We start from the raw sequence: 21,249 nt of genomic DNA, 5'->3' as shown, positions 1-21,249 counted from the left end.
GGCGGATCTCTGTGAGTTCGAGGCCAGCCTGGTCTACCAAGGGAGTTCCAGGACAGGCTCCAAAGCTACAGAGAAACCCTGTCTCAAAAAAAAAAAAAAAAAAAGAATGCTTGATAAAATTGTGTATAGCCACAAAAGAATGGTAATGTTGTGTCATAAACTTTTTGGTGTTGGTGATGATTTTTTTTTATTTTGTTTATGTATTTTATGTTTGAGTGTTCTGCCTGCATGTACACCCGCATGTCAGAAAAGGCCATCAGATCCTAATATAGATGGTTGTGAGCCACCATGTGGTTGCTGAGAATTGAACTCTGGGAGATCAGCTGGTGCTTTGTTTTTGGTTGTGTTTTTTCTCTCCCTCCCTCAAGACAGGATTTCTCTTTGTAGCCCTTGCTGTCCTAAGCTCCCTCCATATGCCAGCCTGGCCTTGAACTCATGGAGATCTACTTACCTCTGTCTTCCACGTGCTGGGATTAAAAGTGGGTACCACCCCTGCCATTACCCAGCAAACAGTCAGTGCTTTTAGTCTCTGAGCCATCTCTCTAGTCCCCATGGTGAGGATTTCTTTCCAGGCTGGCCTTTTTATTTTTACGGTGGCCTTGAACTCTTTCTTGATCCTCTTGCTTCCCAAGTGCTGGTTAAAGTTGAAGCCAGGCAGCACTTTTCTTTGTTGTGGATAGGGTCGTTGGAGTTGAACCCATGGCTTTGCACATGCTAAGCATAGGCTCTGCTACTAGGCCACATCCTCTGTGTTTTGATTGATTTTATTTGCTTGTTGGATCAGGATTTCACTATTTGCCTAGGCTGGCTTCAAAGTCATTCCTCAAGCCATTCCCCTGCCTAAGTCTTCCAAGTGCTGAGACTACTACAGGTAGGCATATAGTAACATACCCAACTTTGGTTGCCTTTTTTTTAAAAGGTTTATTTATGTATACAGTATCCTGCCTGGAGGCCAGAAGAGAGCGCTAGATCTCATTACAGGTGGTTGTGAGCCACCATGTGGTAGTTGGGAATTGAACTCAGGACCTCTGGTTGCCTTTTTTAAAAAAATGATTTTTAGGGGCTCTTTGTATATTAAGATTATGAGTCTTGGCCGGGTGGTGGTGGCGCACGCCTTTAATCCCAGCACTCGGGAGGCAGAGGCAGGCGGATCTCTGTGAGTTCGAGAAAACCACAGAGAAACCCTGTTTCGAAAAACCAAAAAAAAAAAAAAGATTATGAGTCTTGGGCTGGAGAGATGGCTCAGAGGTTAAGGGTATTGCCTGCTCTTCCAAAGGTCCTGAGTTCAATTCCCAGCAACCACATGGTGGCTCACAACCATCTGTAATGAGGTCTGGTGCCCTCTTTTGGCCTGTAGGCATACACGCAGACAGAATATTGTGTACATAGTAAATAAATAAAATACTTAAAAAAAAGATCGAGTGTTTTGTTTGACATGGATTTTGACTATTTCCTGACAGATGTTTACCTTTTGTTTTTGTCGATGAGTTTGTCATAGAAAAGCTTTTAGTTTAGCTGACAGTCTTAATGAAAGTTGCTGTCATTGACTCAGTCTCCCAGACAAGCCATCTGTTGTGTCACCTACTGTATCATTGATGGTTGTCTCTCTGCTGCTTTCCTACAGAAAGGGGAGTGTGTTTGCCTACAGTGTCCCTCTGGATACTCTTTGTTTATATTGAAGCAGCAATTAGATTCAAAGATCTGAAAAATTTTCATGTAGACCTTTGTCGTCCATTTGCTGCTCACTGGTGAGTATTACCTCTCTTCTTAGTTTCCATTTCTGTAGTGGTAAGTTCAGCTGAGCCCCACATCAGTATAGCATGGTGAAGGGTGTGAGCCTTTTCAGAGATGGAGTCCCAGCTCTGGCCCAACAACTGTGCTGCTGAACCTGTCATTGTTTCTAAGCATCAGCTTCCTAACCTCTGTCTTGAGGTCACAGGAAAGAGGTGCAGTGTGTCAAGTGTTTAACTTAATGCCAATGTCTGACCGATGATTTTGATGATTCCATCGTCATCTTGATGAGCTATGGCCATGTCCTAAAGCTTCCATAGTTGTTTACAGAAGTGACAAGACAATTAACACTTTTAAAAGGAGCTTGTCTTATGAGTAAGGATTATTTCATTTAACCTTAACTAAAACTATTAGAAAATAAGCTTGGTTTGTTTATATCAGTTATAAAAAGTACAAACCCCCAAATAAATAGGAATTGTTAACAGTTTTTCTAGGTTTTATAAATAAATGAGGTAAGGAAACATTGTCTCTTTAATTTTAGTGAAACCACATTTAAACTAATTAAAAACTATAACACTTTTAACACTTAGGAGCCTTAATATGGGCTTGACAGTGTTTGTAACTCTGGGAAAGCATTAAATAGTCTGATTGGTTGGAGGAAATACTTTTATTTTCTGTCTTAGATTAGAGTTCTAAGTACACTCACTCGAACTTGTTAACAACCCTGATGATTCCTGACACTCACACATAAGAGGTTTTGGAACTGCTGTATGACTGTTTATGAATTAATTTTACAAAAGCAGCTATTGCTCTTACTCCTTAGACACAAGAAGATTAATTGCCTAAATTTGACTCTACTTTCTGATGTTAAAAATTAAGTAATGCCTTATCTATCTATCTATCTATCTATCTATCTATCTATCTATCTATCTATCTATCTATCTATCTTGGGGTTTTTCAAGACAGGGTTTCTCTGCAGCTTTGGAGCTGGTCCTGGAACTAGCTCTTGTAGACCAGGCTGGCCTCAAACTCACAGAGATCCGTCTGCCTCTGCCTCCCAAGTGCTGGGATTAAAGGCATGCACCACCACTGCCCGGCTAGTAATGCCATTTTGATTTTGTTTATTTGTTTTTCAAGATAGGGTTTCTCTGAATAACCCTGGCTGTCCTGGAACTCACTAGGTAGACCAACTGGCTTTGAACTCACAGAGACCCGCCTGCCTGTACCTCCCGTGCTGGGATTAAAGGCATGCACCACCTCTGCCCGGCCTATTTGAGAATTTCATGTATGACTGTAATGTGTTTTGATCAAATCTACCCTTCATTCCTGTCCTTCAAACTCTCCCTATTATATCATCTGCATACACATATACTTACCTGTTCCAACTTCATCTATTCTTTTTAAATGTACTGAGTTCACTCAGTGCTGTCAGTATGAGCATGGTGTAGGGCCATCCACTGGCACATGGGGAGCTTTAACAGCCCCTCAGCTAGGGGGTGGACTTCATGACCCCTTCACTGATCTGTGCTGCAACTCTAGCTTGCTGTTGTGCAGCCATAGCCTCTGAGTTCTTGTGAGCAATGGCCCCATTATGTCCAGATACCTTTTCATTCTTAAAAACATAAAGATACATAACTTCCAATGCATAAAGCTCTTTGTTTCCTCAAAAACATTAGCTGCTGTATCTATCAGCCCTGTGGGGACTCCTAGAGGTGTGGTGGGAAATGTTTTCTTATGGTGTCCACCAGACCTGTAGCCCGTGGCTTGTTCTGTGTGCATGGGTTCATCATCATCAATTAGAACAGACTTTCTAATCTTTGATCTCAGTAGCTGTTGTGCTTGATACACGATTGTTTGTGTTGACCTTGTAATTGAGGCTGGACTGTCTTCTTTCTAGTATTGGGTACCCTGTGGTGACTTTGGGCTTTGGCTTCAAAAGTTACGTGAGCTACAAAATGCGGTTAAGAAAGCAAAAGGAAGTTCAAAAGGAGAACGAGTTTTACATGCAGCTTCTTCAGCAGGCCCTCCCTCCAGAGCAGCAAATGTTGCAGAAGCAAGAAAAGGAAGCCGAGGAAGGTAGGTCTTTACTCTGAAGTTGTGGACCTAATAGGCTAGTCAGATTTTGCCTCAGTAAAGAAAAAAATGATCAAGAGTCCAGATTTTGGATTCCTCCTTGGGGCCATTGTTTGTTTGGTCATTTAATACAGAATGTGAATACAGTGTTTTACTCTCATGGGGGGGGCCATCTGCGTCTAAATACCGTATTTGTTTACATGTACTTTTATGTGTGTGGATTTTTCCTGCATGTGTATATGTAAGTAGTCTAGAGCCCTAGAACTGGGGTTGCAGATCATTCTGAGTCACCATGTGGTACTGGAACTGAACCCAGGTCCTATAGCAACAAGTACACTTAACTATTAAGCTATATCTCCATCCCCTATTTCATTATTTTTAATTTTTACAATTTAAAATTTTTGTTACAAATATTAAGAAATACTTATTTTGACGACTTTAAGAAATACTTGTTTTGACATTGTAATTGAAACAAGTCAAGAACCAAAGGATAATAAGTAAGATGGTTGTGTGGACATGTGACATTGCCTTCTGGCAGAGCAAGGAGCTGTGAGTCCTGTTTGAATGTTTCATATACTGTATGGTAGATTTTAAATGGAACTTTTTCGTCTTTTCAGACAGTTTCTCTGTAATAGCCCTGATTGTCCTGGAACTCACACTGTAGACCAGGCTGGCCTCAAACTCAGAGATCTTTTTCCTGAGTGCTGGGATTGAGCCATCACACCCAGCAAATGGAACCAATTGTAATGGGGCTTTTTTTGTGGATATTCAGCCAGTAGTGATAGGTGAGCTCATTCATAGTAATACTGGTTTTCTATGCTTGGGAGTTAAAAGTTTGAGGTCATGCTTTTTAATTAATTTATATCAAAATCCTTTTTTTCTGGAGCAGTACAAAATAGCTGTCATGGAGATCACAGCAGATTGAAATGTACTGAGCTGATACAAACAGTTGTTTCTAAGTACTCCTACGCTGGAGTCACGAAAAGAATAGATGTCTATAGCCAGAAGTCACATCTTTTTTTTTTCATTTGAGTTTTTTCCAGTAATATTATCAGGTGTTTGTTTAAACCAAGCATTTAAGGAAAATGTGTGTGTATGCATGCGTGTGTAAATGTATGTTTATGAGTTGGTGTGCATGAGAGAACGACTTTGTGACAGACTCATCTTGTCATGTACCTATACTTGGGTCTTGGAGATTGAACTCTGGTTACTAGCCTTGTGTAGCAAACACGGAGCCATCTCCCAGGTCCAATTTAGGTCTCTTTTAAAATAGGGTTTCTTGGAAGGGTAGCCATTGTTGGACCACCCTGCCTGTAGCATACACCAATATAATAAATCCCTTTTCAAAATATTCATTAAAAATAGGTCTTCTTTTAAAAAAATGAGTTGTTTTTGTTCTCTTACTTTCATGACTAATCTAGTTGACTTTATATAAACATATACACACTTATATACATGTATGTGTATGTTATATATGACTTAATTATGAAATTTTACTCTTATTTTAAAGCCAATCTTTAATGTTTTCAAGTTCATATTATGGTGATTTTTCTCAAATGTGTCTTGACTTTGGAGTTAGTGTAATACATTGTACTTACTGCTTCTAAGTTTCTCCTGTAATTAATGTAGTGAATTTCTAGGTCTAGCTAATACAGTTACTAAGTCAATGTAGTCTTATGTTTTTAAAAGATAAATATTCCAGTATGGGTTTTTGTTTGTTTGTTGGTTTGTTTTTGGTACTGTAGCATCCAAAGGATTGCCGGACATGGATTCCTCGATCCTTATACACCACAATGGAGGTATCCCAGCCAACAAAAAACTTTCCACAACGCTGCCAGAGATAGAATATCGAGAAAAAGGGAAAGAAAAGGACAAGGATGCCAAAAAACACAACCTTGGAATAAATAACAACAATATTTTACAACCTGTAGACTCTAAAATACAAGAAATTGAGTACATGGAAAACCATATCAACAGTAAAAGATTAAACAATGATCTTGTGGGAAGTACAGAAAATCTCTTAAAAGAGGACTCATGCACTGCTTCCTCAAAAAATTACAAAAATGCTACTGGAGTTGTAAACTCCTCACCTCGAAGTCACAGTGCTACAAATGGAAGCATTCCTTCCTCATCTAGTAAAAATGAGAAGAAGCAGAAGTGCTCGAGCAAAAGCCCAAGTGCACATAAGGACTTAATGGAGAACTGTATTCCTAACAACCAGCTGAGCAAACCAGACGCTCTGGTGAGGTAAGTGTGTGCTGGCCTCATCACCTCTCGCCACAGCTCCAACAGTAAGGCTCCATGGGCTGCTGGAGCTGCTCGTGACCAGACGCTTGACTGGTAGTGTCTGGGTGTTTGTTTTGGAAGGTTTGTTAGTCATCTGTGTCAGTATATTAAAACACTACTTAACTTTTTTTTGTATTCTGAATAAGAGGTGATGGTGATGACTTCCCGCATGTGATGATTTACATGCAACTCACTTGGTGGTTTGAAGGATGCTGTTAGTCTTGTCCTTATAGGTTTACATATCTAAAGTTCCTTTTAGCAAAAAGAGAAAAATTTGTGTACAGTTGGTGCAAATCTTCTGTGATCAAACTGACAGATGGGGAGAGGGAGTGGGAAAGTTGTTGTTATTACCCTGAGGTTGTTTTATGTGTTAGTTTCTTTTTCACCAATTAGAATTTAAATTATCCATAGATAAGTCTGAGATGCTCAGGCTTGAAAAGTATAATCTCTTGTGCTGACAAGGTGGCTCATTGTGTAAAGGTGCTTGCTGCCAAGCCTGATGATCCCAGGACCACATGGTGGACAGAGAGAACTGAAGCTCACAAATGTCCTTTGACCTCCACATGCACAGGACACACGCACATACAAAATACATTGAGAGGGAGACAGAGAGAGAGAGAGAGAGAGAGAGAGAGAGACAGAGAGACAGAGAGACAGAGAGAGACAGAGAACTCTTGCTAAAAATTCCATATGGGAACACAGTGTTAGATGTGGATTTTAGCCAGAAACATTCCTTTTCTCAGCCTTAATTTTGACACTGACTGGCTCAGACTTCATTTGCTCTAATGGGCAAACAGGTGTGACTTTTACCCCCCCTGGTCTTCAGTCCTGAAGCTGAGAGCTGAACTCTGGAGGGTTTTTTTGTTTGTTTTCTTTTTGTTTTGTTTTGTTTTTTTGAGACAGGGTTTCTTTCTGTAGCCCAGACCTCAAACTCACAAGATATCCACCTGTCTCTGCCTCCCAAGTATTGGGATTAAAGATGTGAGCTACCACACCTGGCTCTTTTTTTTTTTTTTTGGTTTTTCGAGACAGGGTTTCTCTGTGGCTTTGGAGCCTGTCCTGGAACTAGCTCTGTGGACCAGGCTGGTCTCGAACTCACAGAGATCCACCTGCCTCTGCCTCCCGAGTGCTGGGATTAAAGGCGTGCGCCACCATCGCCCGGCTCACACCTGGCTCTTTTGATAGAGTTCTAATATAGATGCTGGTTTTTGTTTGTTTGTTTGTTTGAGATAGGATCTCACTATGTAGGTCTGACTGTCACTGGCCTGTTTCTGTGCTACTACACCTGGTTTTTAATATAGATATTGTAAAATCATACTTTGGGGCTATATTTAAGAATTTGGGAGAATAGTCACAATATGAATGCTTCATGAAGGAGAAAGCAGTGTAATTTAAAACACTTTCCAGTGTATACAAAAAAGATTTAAAGAGTAAAGCTGAAATGTTGAGAAAAGTTATAGCCTGTGATATAATCCGGCATTCATTTTTTTTCTTTTTACTTAACATACATTTCGCAATTTTCCACAGTTAACAAAAATAAAAGCATTTAAAAGGAAAACCATTTTTTTTTTCTAAGCAAATTATCCGCCTTAGTTGGAGGAGGCCTTGTCACTTCTTTTTCTCTTGCTTGTCTCCTCTCTGTTTTTGACTTATATATGTTTCGATGAATGCTATTAAGGCTGTTTATCTAAGCCTGATGTATTTGAGTTGTTAGCTAGAGAGTCGAGTGGGTGTGTCATCTGCAGATGAGTAAGCTGGTCTCAGGTGTGTCTGATTAGTTAGGGTTATCATCGCTATGAAACACCATGACCAAAGCCACTTGGGGAGGAAAGGGTTTACGTGGCTTATGCTTCCACAAAACTGTTCATCACTGAAGGAAGTCAGGACAGGAACTCAAGCAGTGCAAGAACCTGGAGGCAGGAGCTGATGCAGAGGCCATGGAGGGGGTGTTGCTTACTGGCTTGCTCTTCATGATTTGTTCAATCTGCTTTCTTTTAGAACCCAGGACCACCAGGCTAGAGATGGCACCACCCATAATGGACTGGGCCCTCCCCAACAATCACTAATTAAGAAAAAGCCCTATGCTGGGCGGTGGTGGCACAATCCTTTGATCCCAGCAGTGGGAGGCAAAGACAGGTGGATCTCTGAGTTTGAGGCCAGCCTGGTCTACAGAGCAAGTTCCAGGACAGGCTCCAAGGCTACAGAAAAACCATGTCTCTAAAAACTGGAAAAAAAAAAGAAAAGAAAAGAAAGAAAGAAAGAAAAAAAATATATAGAGAGAGAGAGAATAAAAAAAACAAAGAAAAAGCCCTACAGGCTTTCCTACAACCTAGTCTTATGGAGGCATTTTCTTAATTGAGGTTTTCTCCTCTCAGATGACTTCAGTTTGTGTCAGGTTGACATAAAACTAGGCAGCACAGTCCCTAAGTGTCATAGTGCAGGGATACAGGACCAACTGTGGACGTGTGCCTTCTTCAGGCATGCCATGGTTTGCATAGTTCTAAGCTGGGTATAACTCCACAAGGACACTTTTTCTGCCTGTTTTCAAATATTTGGGGGAAAAATTGAAATTGAGCCAGGCAGTGGTTTGGCACACCTTTAATCCCAGCATTGAGAGACAGAAGCAGGTGGATCTCTGTGAGTTTAAAACCAGCCTGGTCTACAAGAGCTAATTCAAGGACAGGCTCCAAAACTACAGAGAAACCCTGTTTTGAAAAGCTAATAAAAAAGTAAATAAAATAAAATTGAAATTGAATTACATAAACTGACCTGTAGCTTTTTATAATAATAAATTAATTGTAACACAATCTTCAGTTACATCTGAGGACCATGGTTGAAAACTATTTTTGAGGAGTGAATTTAATAATTTATTGGGGGATGTTAATTAGTGGTTAACAACTTTCAAAGAGAATTTAAAGGGATGATTGTTCAGATCAGACTTAGCAGCACTGTGCAGGGCCAGCATGCCAGTAGGTCTTTCCTCAAGCTTTACTAGCTCTTGAGTGTGCCCTAGGGTGCCAGATTCCTTAGTAGGCAGTTACAAACAGGAGACATCTTGCCCAGATCCAGTTTTGCTGTTTGCTTGTTTGTTTTTTAAGATTTTATATTTATTTTTTAAATGTTATATATTGTTTATTTGTTAGAGATAGGGTCTTGTTTTTTTTTTTTATTTTTACTTAAAAATTTCCACCTCCTCCCATTTCCCTCCTCCTCCCCCATAGGGTCTCATTTTGTCCCCCTGGTTTGCTAAGAACTCACAACATAAATAGACCTAATATCATCAAATTCACAGAAATTAGTCTGCCTCTTCTTCCTGACTTCTTGGATTAATTTTGTGTGTTACCACGCCAAGAATATTTTTATTTCTTAATTATGTGTATGTACGTGCATGTGGTTTCCTGCATTTGAGTGCAGGGCTGAGGGAAGTGTGAAGAAGGCATTAGATTCCCTGAAACTGAAGTTAGAATCATTGTGAGCCCCCACCATGGGTGTTGGGGACTGAGATCTGCACAAGAACAGTGTACTCTTCCCCACTGAGTCCTCTCCAGTGTCCCACCGCTGACCTTGTTCAGAGTCCTCTCCAGTGTCCCACCGCTGACCTTGTTCAGAGTCCTCTCCAGTGTCCCACCGCTGACCTTGTTCAGAGTCCTCTCCAGTGTCCCACTGCTGACCTTGTTCAGAGTCCTCTCCAGTGTCCCACCGCTGACCTTGTTCAGAGTCCTCTCCAGTGTCCCACTGCAGACCTTCCTTGTTCAGAGTCCTCTCCAGTGTCCCACCGCTGACCTTGTTCAGAGTCCTCTCCAGTGTCCCACCGCTGACCTTGTTCATACACATTTTGTGGAAGCATAGTCACTTGTTTACACTATGCCGGTGGCTGCTGTTTTGCCAGAATTTAGTAGCTGCCACAGAGACTATAGCTACAAAGTCACAAATAATCACCTTTTGGCTCTGTTCAGAAAAGTGTGTTGACCTGCTTTTTACAGCACTTGCTTGCTCTTTCTTTTTAATAGCTTGTGAATTTCACTTTTTGTGTCTTTGTAAAAAGGTTTGGGGATTAGAGAGACGACTCAGAGGTTAAGAGCACAGGCTGCTCTTCCAGAGAACCTGAGTTCAATTCCCAACAACCAAATGGTGGCTCACAACCACATGGTGGCTCACAACCATCTATAATGAGATCTGATGCCCTCTTCTGGCATGCAGGCATACATGCAAGCACAACACTATATGTATGTACACTATATAATAAATCTTAAAAAAAAAAAAAAGAAAAAGAAAAGGGCTAGAGAGATGGCTCAGAGGTTAAGAGCACTGATTGCTCTTCCCGAGGTCCTGAGTTCAATTTCCAAAATGGTGGCTCACAACCATCTGTAATGAGATCTGGCGCCCTCTTCTGGCGAGTATGCATACATGAAAACAGAACACTGTATACATAATAAATAAAAATCTTTAAAAAAAAAAAAGAAGATTCTTAGTGAATGGAGGTTTGTTGGCTATGAGAGCAAGGAACTGAGTGAATGAGAGACCTCCCAAGCGATGCTGGGTAGAAAGCAGGTATTGTGCTAGGTAGGAGATGCAGGGTAGATGCTGGGTAGATTGCTTCGTAAAGGAGTCTAGGGGAACTTAGAGAAGGCTGGGAATTTGGTAATAATAAATGTTGCCTGTGGACTCTTTCCAGAAAACTTACTTACTTGCCAATGCCAGTCCAAAGTCCTCTTGGTTTGAGAAGTACATATGTTACTAAAGGACCATGTTACAATGTGATTTTGTGAATTGTTTTGTGGTGTGTGTGTGTGTGTGTGTGTATGTATGTATGTGTGTTCTAGACAGGGTTTCTCTGTGTAGTCCCGGCTGTCCTGGAACTTGCTAGGTAGACCCCGTTGACCTTGAACTCAACAGTTCTCACCTGCCTCTGCCTCAGGAGTGCTGGGATTAAAGTCCTGCACCACTCCCGGCGATTTTGTGAATCCAAAACCCAGGATTAAAAAAAAAGAAAAAAGACTTAAAATATTAATAGCCAAAAGTGTTTTTATTCCTAATGTAGCAAAAATCTGAGGCAAACGAGAAAGCAGAAAGGTCAACTATTTCAGCTCAGGCTGTGTAGGACAGAAAGATCATATAAACCAGCAGGTTTGTTAGTTCTCAGCATCCAGGTTAAAGACATGTTAGTCTTTCTAGTGCTGCAAGGGAATTCCTGTGGAAATGGCTTAGTTAAAGGAGCTGGGCTGGACTGGTGGCTCACCAGTTAGAGCTTTCTATTGTTCCAGAGGATCATAGTCAGTTTCTTACAATAGTTAGCTTACAGCTGTCTGCAGCTCTAGCTCCTGAGATCCAGTGGGTACCCACATGACCATGTGTACATGTGTGTGAGAACAGACTAACCAACACATTCTATACATTAAAAAAAAATAAAACCTTTTTAAAAAAATATTTTTATTATGTATACAATATTCTGTCTGTGTGTCTGCCTGCAGGCCAGAAGAGGGCATCAGATCTCATTTCAGATGGTTGTGAGCCACCATGTGGTTGCTGGGAATTGAACTCAGCACCATTGGAAGAACAGGCAATGCTCTTAACCGCTGAGACATCTCTCTAGTCCAATAATCTTTTTAAAAATAGAAAGGAAGCCAGCACTTAGCAGGCAGACACAAAGTAGATCTCTGTTAGTTCAAGGCTGGCCTGGTCTTACAGGAGCAAGTTCCAAGATAGCCAGGGCTACACAAAGAAACCCTGTCTCAAAAAAATCGAAGAAGAGGGAGAGGGGAAAAAATAATTAATAAGGAAGTTGGGCATAGTGACACACACCTTTAATTCAGCACTCAGAAGGTCTAGGCAGGTGGATTTCTGTGAGTTCCAGGACAGTCAGAACTATATAGTGAGACCCCGTCTCAAAACATACCCTCCAAAAAAATAAAAATAAAAAGGAGAAAATTACCCCACTACCATGACACAAGTCCCTGAGAATGTTGTTGTGTTTTCTTCTCATCAGCTAATTCTAATTGATAGTTGTGGTCAGGATTTGTGAATTAAGAAGACTTTATTTTTTTTATATCAGTTTTTAAGTTCATTCATAGAAAAATTGAGCAGGAGGTACAGAGATTTCCTAACACATGCCCACCTTGTATTGACACATCTCTCTTACCCCAATCTTTTTTTTTTTTTTTTTTTTTTTTTTTAATATTTATTTATTTATTATGTATACAATATTCTGTGTGTATGCCTGAAGGCCAGAAGAGGGCGCCAGACCTCTTTACAGGTGGTTGTGAGCCACCATGTGGTTGCTGGGAATTGAACTCAGGACCTTTGGAAGAGCAGGCAATGCTCTTAACCACTGAGCCATCTCTCCAGCCCTCTTACCCCAATCTTTAGGGTTGATGCACATTTTTTTCTTGGTGGACTTAGACAAGTTTCTAACAGGTATCCACTGTTAGAATCACACCCAGACTTTGTGTTAAAACTCCCACTTAGTCCTCCTTTGCCACCAAACCCTGTGACTCTCTGGTGTTCTTACTGGCTATGTCATAAAGTTTTACTTAGAAAATGCATCTAAGATTCCTTCTGTCTTGGTGACTTACGTGTGGGTAAATGTAGGATAGTTCCCTGTGGTCCTTTGTCTGCTGCAGCATAGTTATTGCTTCACGGTGATGGCCATGTAATGAAGTGTGTTTTTTCTTTTTTTAAATATTAATTTATTTTTTTATTATGTATACAATGTTCTGTCTGTATGCCTACAGGCCAGAAGAGGGCGCCAGACCTCATTACAGATGGCTGTGAGCCACCATGTGGTTGCTGGGAATTGAACTCAGGACCTTTGGAAGAGCAGGCAATGCTCTTAACCACTGAGCCATCTCTCCAGCCCTGAAGTGTGTTTTTTCATAACTCATTTGCAGTTTATACTATCTTCTTTGAGAGTGTTTAAAAACTTTTTAGTCCCAGTATTTAATCAGGTTGTTTCTTATTGTTAGGTTTTAAGAATTTTTTTTTTTTAATGTTTGGATCTTTTTTTCATTGAGACAGGGTCTCACTTTGTAGTTCAGGCCACCTTTGAATATGAAATCCTCTTCAGCTTCAAAATACTAAAATTGCAGGGATATGCTGCCATACCTGGCTGGATAACAAGTTTTTATTAAACCTATTTTTGCAAATATTTTCTCTGTCTGAAGCGCCCCCCTCCTCGTTTGCTAAGAGCCTCAGCCTATAACTGATGAGTCATCTCTTCCCCTTTTCTCAGATACGTTTATTTTATTTTTATGTGTATTAATGTTTGCCTGTGTGTATGCCTGTGCACCAAGTGCATGCATGGCTGGTGCCAAAGGAGGTCAGAACAGAAGGTCATTGGGTCACCTGGAACTGGAGTTGGAGACAGTTGTAAGCTACCGTATAGATGCTGTACATTGAACCCAGGTCTTCTGCAACCACAAGTGCTTTTGACTGCTGAGCCATCTTTCCAGCCCCAGTGATTGTTTGTGTGTTTGTTTGTTTTTAAACAGGGTCTCACTGGGTAGCCCTGGCTTGCCTGGAAGTCCCTCTGTAGATCAGACTAGTCTCAAACTCACAGAGATCAATCTGCTTTTGCCTCTCTGCCTCTGCTGTATTGGTATTAAAGGTATCCACAACCACATTTTGTTTGTTGTTTTATACTTTTGACAGTCTCTTTTTTTTTTCTTTTGGAGTTTTTGGTTTGTTTTTCTGTTTTTTTTCTTTATGTGTATATGTATGTCACATGTGTGGGTTTTGGAACCTCTGGCACTAGAGTTATATATAGGTGTGGTTGTAAGCTCCCTGACCTTGGGACTAAACCTGGGTCCTTTGAAAGAGCAGTGAGCATTCTTAACTACTAACCAATCTCTCCAGCCCTCCTTTAATTGTTTGTGGGGTTTTTTTTGTTGTTGTTTGTTTGTTTTTTATAAAGCATATCTCCCATTCAACCCTAGTACTGGGATTGGATACAAGCCCTTGCTTATGCTAGGGAAGGATTGGTGAACTTAATTCCTGATCCCAGATTTATTTACTTTTTTTTTTTTTTTTTTTGAGATAGGATTTCTCTTTAGCTTTGGGGCCTGTCCTGAACCTTGCTTTGTAGACCAGGCTGACCATGAACTCAACAGAGACTCACCTGCCTCTGCCTCCCGAGTGCTGGGATTAAAGGCATGTGCACCACTGCCTGGCAAACCCCAGAAATTTTAAGTTTTAATGGAGGTTAGATTTGAAGTTCTTGCTTTCCTCACTTTAGAATACGTAATTTTTCTGCTCTTTTGCTTTTCACTTAATTCAAAATCACTTTCTCCACTTATCCTCACCCTCATTTTCCTGGTGAATGAAATAGTCCATTGTAGGTCTGTGGTTGTCAGGAGTTCCTGTCTGAGACCCAGCAGGTCATGGTGAGACACCTGAACTGCTGCTGTCCTGGACAGGTCAGCAGTTTCATTTGCATTTGGCCCAGAGTTTCTTCTCAAGTACAGCCCAAGACTGAGGGCTCTTGTTGGTGATTGTTACTTGTTTTAGTTCCCTGGTTAAGGGAGACCTCAAAACAAAATGTAATTGCTCCACATTCGGTAGAAAGCCTGAAACAAAAATCTCTTTTCAGTATATTTCTGTCCCCCTGCCTTTTATGCATCAAAACCGGGAGACTTTGTGTTTTGTTTTTTGAGAGAAAGTTTCTCTCTATAGTCCTTGCTGTCCTGGAACTCATCCTGTAGACCAGGCCGGCCCCTAACTCAGATCCATCTGCTCTGCTTCTGGAGTACTGGTATTAAAGGCATGGGCCACCTTACCTGGCTAGTAGACTCATTTAAAAAATACATTTTTTAACATGACAGAAATTTACTAAAGTAGTTGAATTATATATGGTATAAAGAGTCATTAAGAAATAAGTGTCCTGCTGGGCAGTAGTGGCATATGCCTTTAATCCCAGCACTTGAGAGGCAGAGACAGACAGATCACTGTGAGTTTGTTCTACAGAGCAAGTTCCAGGACAGCCAGGACTATGCAGAGAAACCTTGTCTCAAAAAAACAAAAAGCAAACAAAAGAAAAGAAAAAAGAAAAGGAGTGTCCAGATGCTATGATTGACAGAAGAACATTATGGAATTTAGAATGGTTATTTTTTTTTTTTTTAACCTACAGAAAAGACCTTAGAGGGGTACTAGAAAGATGGCTCAGAGGTTAAGAACACCAGCTACTCTTCTAGAGGTACTGAGTTCAATTCCCAGCAACCACATGGTGGTTCACAACCATCTATAATATCTGGGTGCCCTCTTCTGGCGTGCAGGCAGAACACTATACGTAAAAAATAAATAAAAATCTTTTTAAAAAAGAAAGAAAAGATAGGAAAAGCATGTATACTGGCCTCCTTGACCTTCTCCTTATCAAATAAATGAACTCTAGAAATGAAGACTCTTGCCAGGGCCAGCCTAAAGTTTCTGGACTTCTAGGATCCTTGAAAAATGTTGGTCAACTTGCTCTATTTTTCTTCTTAATCTTGTTTTATGTTTTAAAAATTCAAATACAACTGTCATTGCCTCAGAGATTGGCACCAGAATGAGACGTTTGGATCTCAATGCTAAAAATCTATAGAAGGTATGCCTCAACTTCAGAATTTGTTACTCTCCTGTTCTGGGTGTCTTAAAAATTCTTACTTGTAAAAAACCACCAGGTGTTACTTACAGTAATGTTAGTAGAAGGGGGGCCAATTGCTTGTGCCCTTAAGTTTATGTGGTCCCTAAAAGTCAGCTCTACGGAGAGGTCTGCTGACAGTCTAGAGCCATCTGCTTAGGAACTGCCTTTCTTTTTGGAACAGGCCTAGCTTGACAACAGCAAACCTAAGTTCTTTCACTTTTGGAAGACAACAGGGATAGGCCCGAGGCTTACCTGTGGAGGGGAAGGCATCATTGTTTGCTCCTGTCTCTGCTTAAGAGGCTACAGTCCTGAATGTGAGTGTTGCTGAGAGGGCAGATTCTGGGGGAGTTTGAAAATTTGAAAGAAGAAAACCTTTAGAAATAGGGAAGATAGACATCCAGGTAACACTAACCCACTGACTCCGTCTTCTTTTATTCCTTTCTAAATTGATGGGCTGTCTTAGGTACAGCAAAATGAAATTATTTAAAACTTAGTTTGTTCCTAAAACTTAGTTAGTGATTAATTTTGTTTATTTGTTGATCTGAGATCTGAGATCCAGTTAAGGATAATGGAGAAAAACAGGTCTTAGGATTTCCCCCCAAGTCTTTAAACAACAGATGCTCTGCCAAAAAAAAAAAAAAGAGTATAAAGAAACACTTCCAAGCCAGCTGTGGTGGTGCATGCCTTTAATCCCAGCACTTGGGAGACAAAGGCAGGCGGATCCCTGTGAGTTCGAGGCCAGCCTGGTCTACAAGAGCTAGTTCCAGGACAGGAACCAAAAAAGCCACGGAGAAACCCTGTCTCGAAAATCCAAAAAAAAAAAAAAAAACAAAACAAAAAACCACTTTCAGAAGTTTCCATTTATTTTTTTATTTTTTATTTATTTATTTATTTTTTTTGGTTTTTCGAGACAGGGTTTCTCTGTGGTTTTGGAGCCTGTCCTGGAACTAGCTCTTGTAGACCAGGCTGGTCTCGAACTCACAGAGATCCGCCTGCCTCTGCCTCCCGAGTGCTGGGATTAAAGGCGTGCGCCACCACCGCCCGGCAGTTTCCATTTATTTACACTAAGGTATGTATGTAAGTTACACTCAGAGTCAAGAACCAGATTTAATAAAAGAATTAGGTTGCAGGACACATTTCGAAAGCATACAGGCAACACAGTTGGTAAAGAGACTTGGTACAGTTCTAGCGTGTTGGTGACTGAGCTTCACTAACATGGAGTTGGGGTGAACTTGCAGTCATTGTCCTTGGTAGTCTACACGAACCTCATATTTATTAAATTTAGGGCTTTAGGTTTCTCTTAAAAAGAGGGTTGGGTCTGGAGAGATAGCTCAGAAGTTAGAAGCACCTGTAGCTCATGCAGAGAACACAGGTTTGGTTCTCAGTGCTCATAACCGTCTGTGACTCCAGTTCCAGAGGATCCTACATGTTCCTCTGACCCCCGTAGGCACCAGTCACAGGTGTGGCACACATACATACATGCAGATAAAACACGTATACACATAAAATTAAATAAAAACAGGGATGAAGATGTCAAATGCCAAAAAATAAAAGCTAGTTTTCCTTTCTGACTATAACTCAGGTGCTAGAGAAGTAAATAGCCCAGCAGTTAAGAGCACTGGCTGCTCTTGCAGAGGACCCGGGTTCAATTTCCAGCCCCCACATGACAGCTCACGCCTGTCTGTAACTCCAGTTACAGGCGAAATCTCTGTGAGTTCCAGGAAAGCCAGAGCTACACAAAGAAACCTTGTCTTGAAAACAAAAACAAAAAAACAAACAAAAGGAAAACTTTCCACTGTCATGACCTTTGGTTGGATTCTAGTTTTACATTTGGGCATCTGTCCCTACATTTTTTACAGGCTTTGCAAGAAGGGAAAGGAACCCGGAAGCTCCAGAGAGAAGACCAGGGAAGAACCTCTGGGAGATTATTGTCCTGCTGGCCATTCACTCCAGCTCTCAGTTGCTTATGTCCTGGGCCAAGGGATTTTGGCTTAGGCCTCCTCTCAGCAAGAGCAGAGAGAAATCTACCTTGTCTTCCTTCTCTGTCCTGCTGGGCCTGGCTCTGTCAGCCCAGGACTAGGCTCCTGCCAAGAACTCAGATTTCACATTTCTCTTCTTCCTTCTCTCCCAGAAGCACCTTAGATGGGGAACATTGCCTCCAGCACAGAAAGGAGAGCCTCCATTTGCTTATGCTCTTTGTGTTTGACTACATTTTGCTTGAGTGTCAGGAATAGTGGGTGGAAGAAAATCTGATCTTGGAAGAGTATGTGCAGGTAACATACTATTGCTGCTGCAGGCTGGTCTGCTGACCCCACCATAACAGGCCTTTCTGCTTCAGGGGGATGCATTAGGTCATTTCAAATGGGATCTTTCCCAGCTAAGAGATAAAAGTGTGAAATTTTAGAATGAGGACGGTGAAAGCCAGACACTTAGAGGTGCTATCATCCAGATTAGATTAAATGTGTTAGAGAAAGTGACTGCTAGATTATTTGGAAAGTACTAAGTGGAAAAAAAAATAAACCATAGATTCATAAGTCTATTTTTAAAAGTTTAGTGGTTTGTTTTTTGTCTCTTTGGAAACATACTTAATTTATATTTGTCTGGCACTCTGTCTGAGCAAGTATACTTTGGCAGACCTGGCTTATTTTCATTTTCTGCTATGTCCATAATATTTTAGGCTTCTGTAGCTTTATTTAGTTAGTCTTATTTATATTAATTCACAAGACAGGTTGTGCTTATTTTAAGCATTGAAAGAATTTTGAAACTATAGTCTCAAATATAATCATCATAGTAGGAACATGATTTATACTTAAAGTAGGGCTACTGTGTGACGTGAGTATTATATAGTGTATTAGAGTCTATACATGTAGTGTATATAATGTCTCCACATCTAATGATCCCAACAGGGAGATAGTGATTTTGGATAGATAAATAATGGAGAATTTGTGTTCATATAAGAAGTGCAGGAGTGGTAGGTTCTGAGAGTTTACCCTGTCGAAGCTGCAGTCTTTAGGACAGAAACAGCCTCACTGAAGTTGAGAAGGGATGCTGGCTGGCTCAGAAAAGCTTCCACTCCATTGTGTCAGAGCTCTAAAACTGAGGTTTCCAGTCGAGGGAGTGCAGTGGATTCTCTAAAGGGCGGTAACCTTGAAGAGGAACCTTATTCTTGAAATATTGCTCATGCTGTCAGTTAGAAATTGACTTTTCAGGTACTTTGCCTATCGTTGTAAGTCTTTTACAGATCTCCTAGGAGCCCCTTAGACTCTTCTTTTCCTTTGCCATCTGGGGCTCTTAGGATTAAAACAAGTTTATTTTATATGTGTGGGTGTTCTGCCTGCATGTGTGTCTGGATGCCACATGTGTCCCTTGCTGCTCTCAAATCACAAATCAGCGTCTCCAGAGCTGGATTTCTATACGGTTGTGAGATGTGGGTGCCGGAAATGGAAGACCAGCAGATTCTCTTACCTACTGAGCTGCTGTTCCTGCCCTGATTTCTTTTATAAAAGGAGAATGGCTGTCTTCCTCTCATCACAAGGCCATTTCATCTTGCTAGTTGCTGTTCACACAGATCCAAGTCAGAAACATGAAATAATGAACTACCTTTGTTTCTGCCCATGCATGTGTTGAGGTCAGGGTACTTGCAGGAATTGGTTCTCTGCTTGGAACTGTCTGGGGTCTAAGAATCAAACGTAAGTCATCAGGCTAGGCAGCAAGCACTTTTGCCCACTAAGTCATCTTGCTTGTCCATTTTAAAGATTTTTCATAAAAACTATCAAGTTTAATCACATTCCTTTAAGATGCTGATTTTTGGACTTGTGGTTTGTGGTTTTTTATTGTTGTTTTTGTTTGCTTGCTTGCTTGCTTGCTTATTTTTTTTGGTTGGTTAGTTTGATTTTTCAATACAGGGTTTTTCTGTAATAGCCCTGGCTGTCCCAGAACTCACTCTGTAGACCAGGCTGGCCTCTTAACTCACAGAGATCCTTGTGCTGGGATTAAAGACCACCACACCTGACTGTATATTTTTCCCATTAATTTTATTATAATTTTATCAAAATTTTAGCATGTGATGGCCTGCTCTCTTCTGTAAGGGAAGGAAATTAATGCGTTTACTGTTTGTGTTTTGGCATTGATGGAGCAGATACTTTGTAACAGTTTCACTTAATTATCAGGTTATCAGGATGTTATTTATTTTTGGGCATTTGTGCCTGGTAAGCAATTGGTGTCCAGCAGTAGGCACAAGGCAGCTTGGGGCTGGAGAGATGGCTCAGAGTTTAAGAGCACTGGCTGCTCTTCCAGAGGTCCTGAGTTCAATTCCCAGCAACCACATGGTGGCTCACAACCATCTGTACTGAGATCTGGCGCCCTGCTCTGGCGTGTGGGCATACATCGAGGCAGAATGTTGTATACATAATAAATAAATAAATCTTTAAAAAAAAGGCAGCTTCACTTTGATATTTGCAAAACTGTGGTTGATAAACTGTATCAGAGCAGCTTGCAGTCAGTGTAGACCTCACATAAGGAGGGGCGTGTCCACCACATGCATGGCATACACTTTACCCTGACAGACCCCTGACTGCCTGTGCTGTCAGTGTGAGTGACTGAAAAGGGAGTGGAAACTGGTATGGAGGATTGTCTGGATTTCTTCTTTGTTTTACCTACAAGCCCTGCCTTCTTCAATTAAAATGCACAAGGGACTACTGATGGCATTAGTACTTATCTGGATGAGGTTCTCCATTGGTTCTTTTCATGTGCGCCTGCCTTCTTCACAAGCACACACATTTACCCTGTCTCCTAACGTTGCCATTGCCAGGCGATGGTGGTGCATACCTTTAATCCCAACACTCAGGAGGCAGAGGCAGATGGATCTCTTGTGAGTTTGAGGCCAGCCTGGTCTACAGAGAGAGTTCCATTCCTGACTCTGTAGGTACTGGAAAACCATGTCTCAAAAAACAAACAAAAAAAAAAAAAGAAAGAAAAAAGAAAATCTGGCCATCAGTTGTGGTTGTATTACTTCCAGAGGTACAACACTGGTCCGAAGTACTGAGTAGGGACGTTGAGGAACACCGTGTGAGGACTAGTGGCATGAATGTTTTAGCATGGATAGTTTCAGGCTTCAAAGAATGTAGCCAAAACAAAAAACTAATCAAAACAAAAAAAAAAAGAAGGGGGGGGGGGAAAAGAATAAGACATGTATACACAAGCAAATTCAACAGCAGAATGGCAGGCGTCCAGTGCAAAGCAGTGAGCACTGCCATTGACCATGAGGCCCTAAGGCTCCACCAGAAGGCACTATCAGCACATAGTGCTGGAGTTTGACTTCTGTTCCTCTTATAACCGGGCCTTGTAAAGTGGTTGGGATTCTCTGTTCCTAGAGTACAATTACAGGTAGGTGTCTGGGAACAGATCAGTAATGAAACCTGCCTCAGTTACAAGTCTTAGACATGGCTTCCAGACACCCTTTCGTTTGCCACTAGAAGCAGGGAATGGTCTAGAAGCCAGCAGCCTACAGAGACACATGGTTGTGCATGACTCCTAGAGTGGTTGGA

General features: G+C 41.1%; 1 protein-coding gene across 2 annotated transcripts in view; it reads left to right on the top strand.

The window, feature by feature from the left end:
* Maco1 (macoilin 1) overlaps positions 1-21,249 on the top strand; it is a 62,237-nt gene that overhangs the window by 21,764 nt on the left and 19,224 nt on the right. The window contains exons 4-6 of one of the 2 annotated variants that reach the window (XM_075944897.1): positions 1,625-1,748; positions 3,629-3,807; positions 5,550-6,051. In XM_075944897.1, the coding sequence (XP_075801012.1) occupies positions 1,625-1,748; positions 3,629-3,807; positions 5,550-6,051 (805 nt within the window). The remainder of the gene's footprint in view (positions 1-1,624; positions 1,749-3,628; positions 3,808-5,549; positions 6,052-21,249) is intronic. The other variant, XM_075944898.1, reaches the window with a different exon arrangement.

This window comes from Microtus pennsylvanicus, chromosome 13, assembly GCF_037038515.1.
Source record: "Microtus pennsylvanicus isolate mMicPen1 chromosome 13, mMicPen1.hap1, whole genome shotgun sequence".
NCBI classification, from domain to species: Eukaryota; Metazoa; Chordata; class Mammalia; order Rodentia; family Cricetidae; genus Microtus; species Microtus pennsylvanicus.
This window is presented reverse-complemented; position numbering and strand designations above follow the sequence as displayed.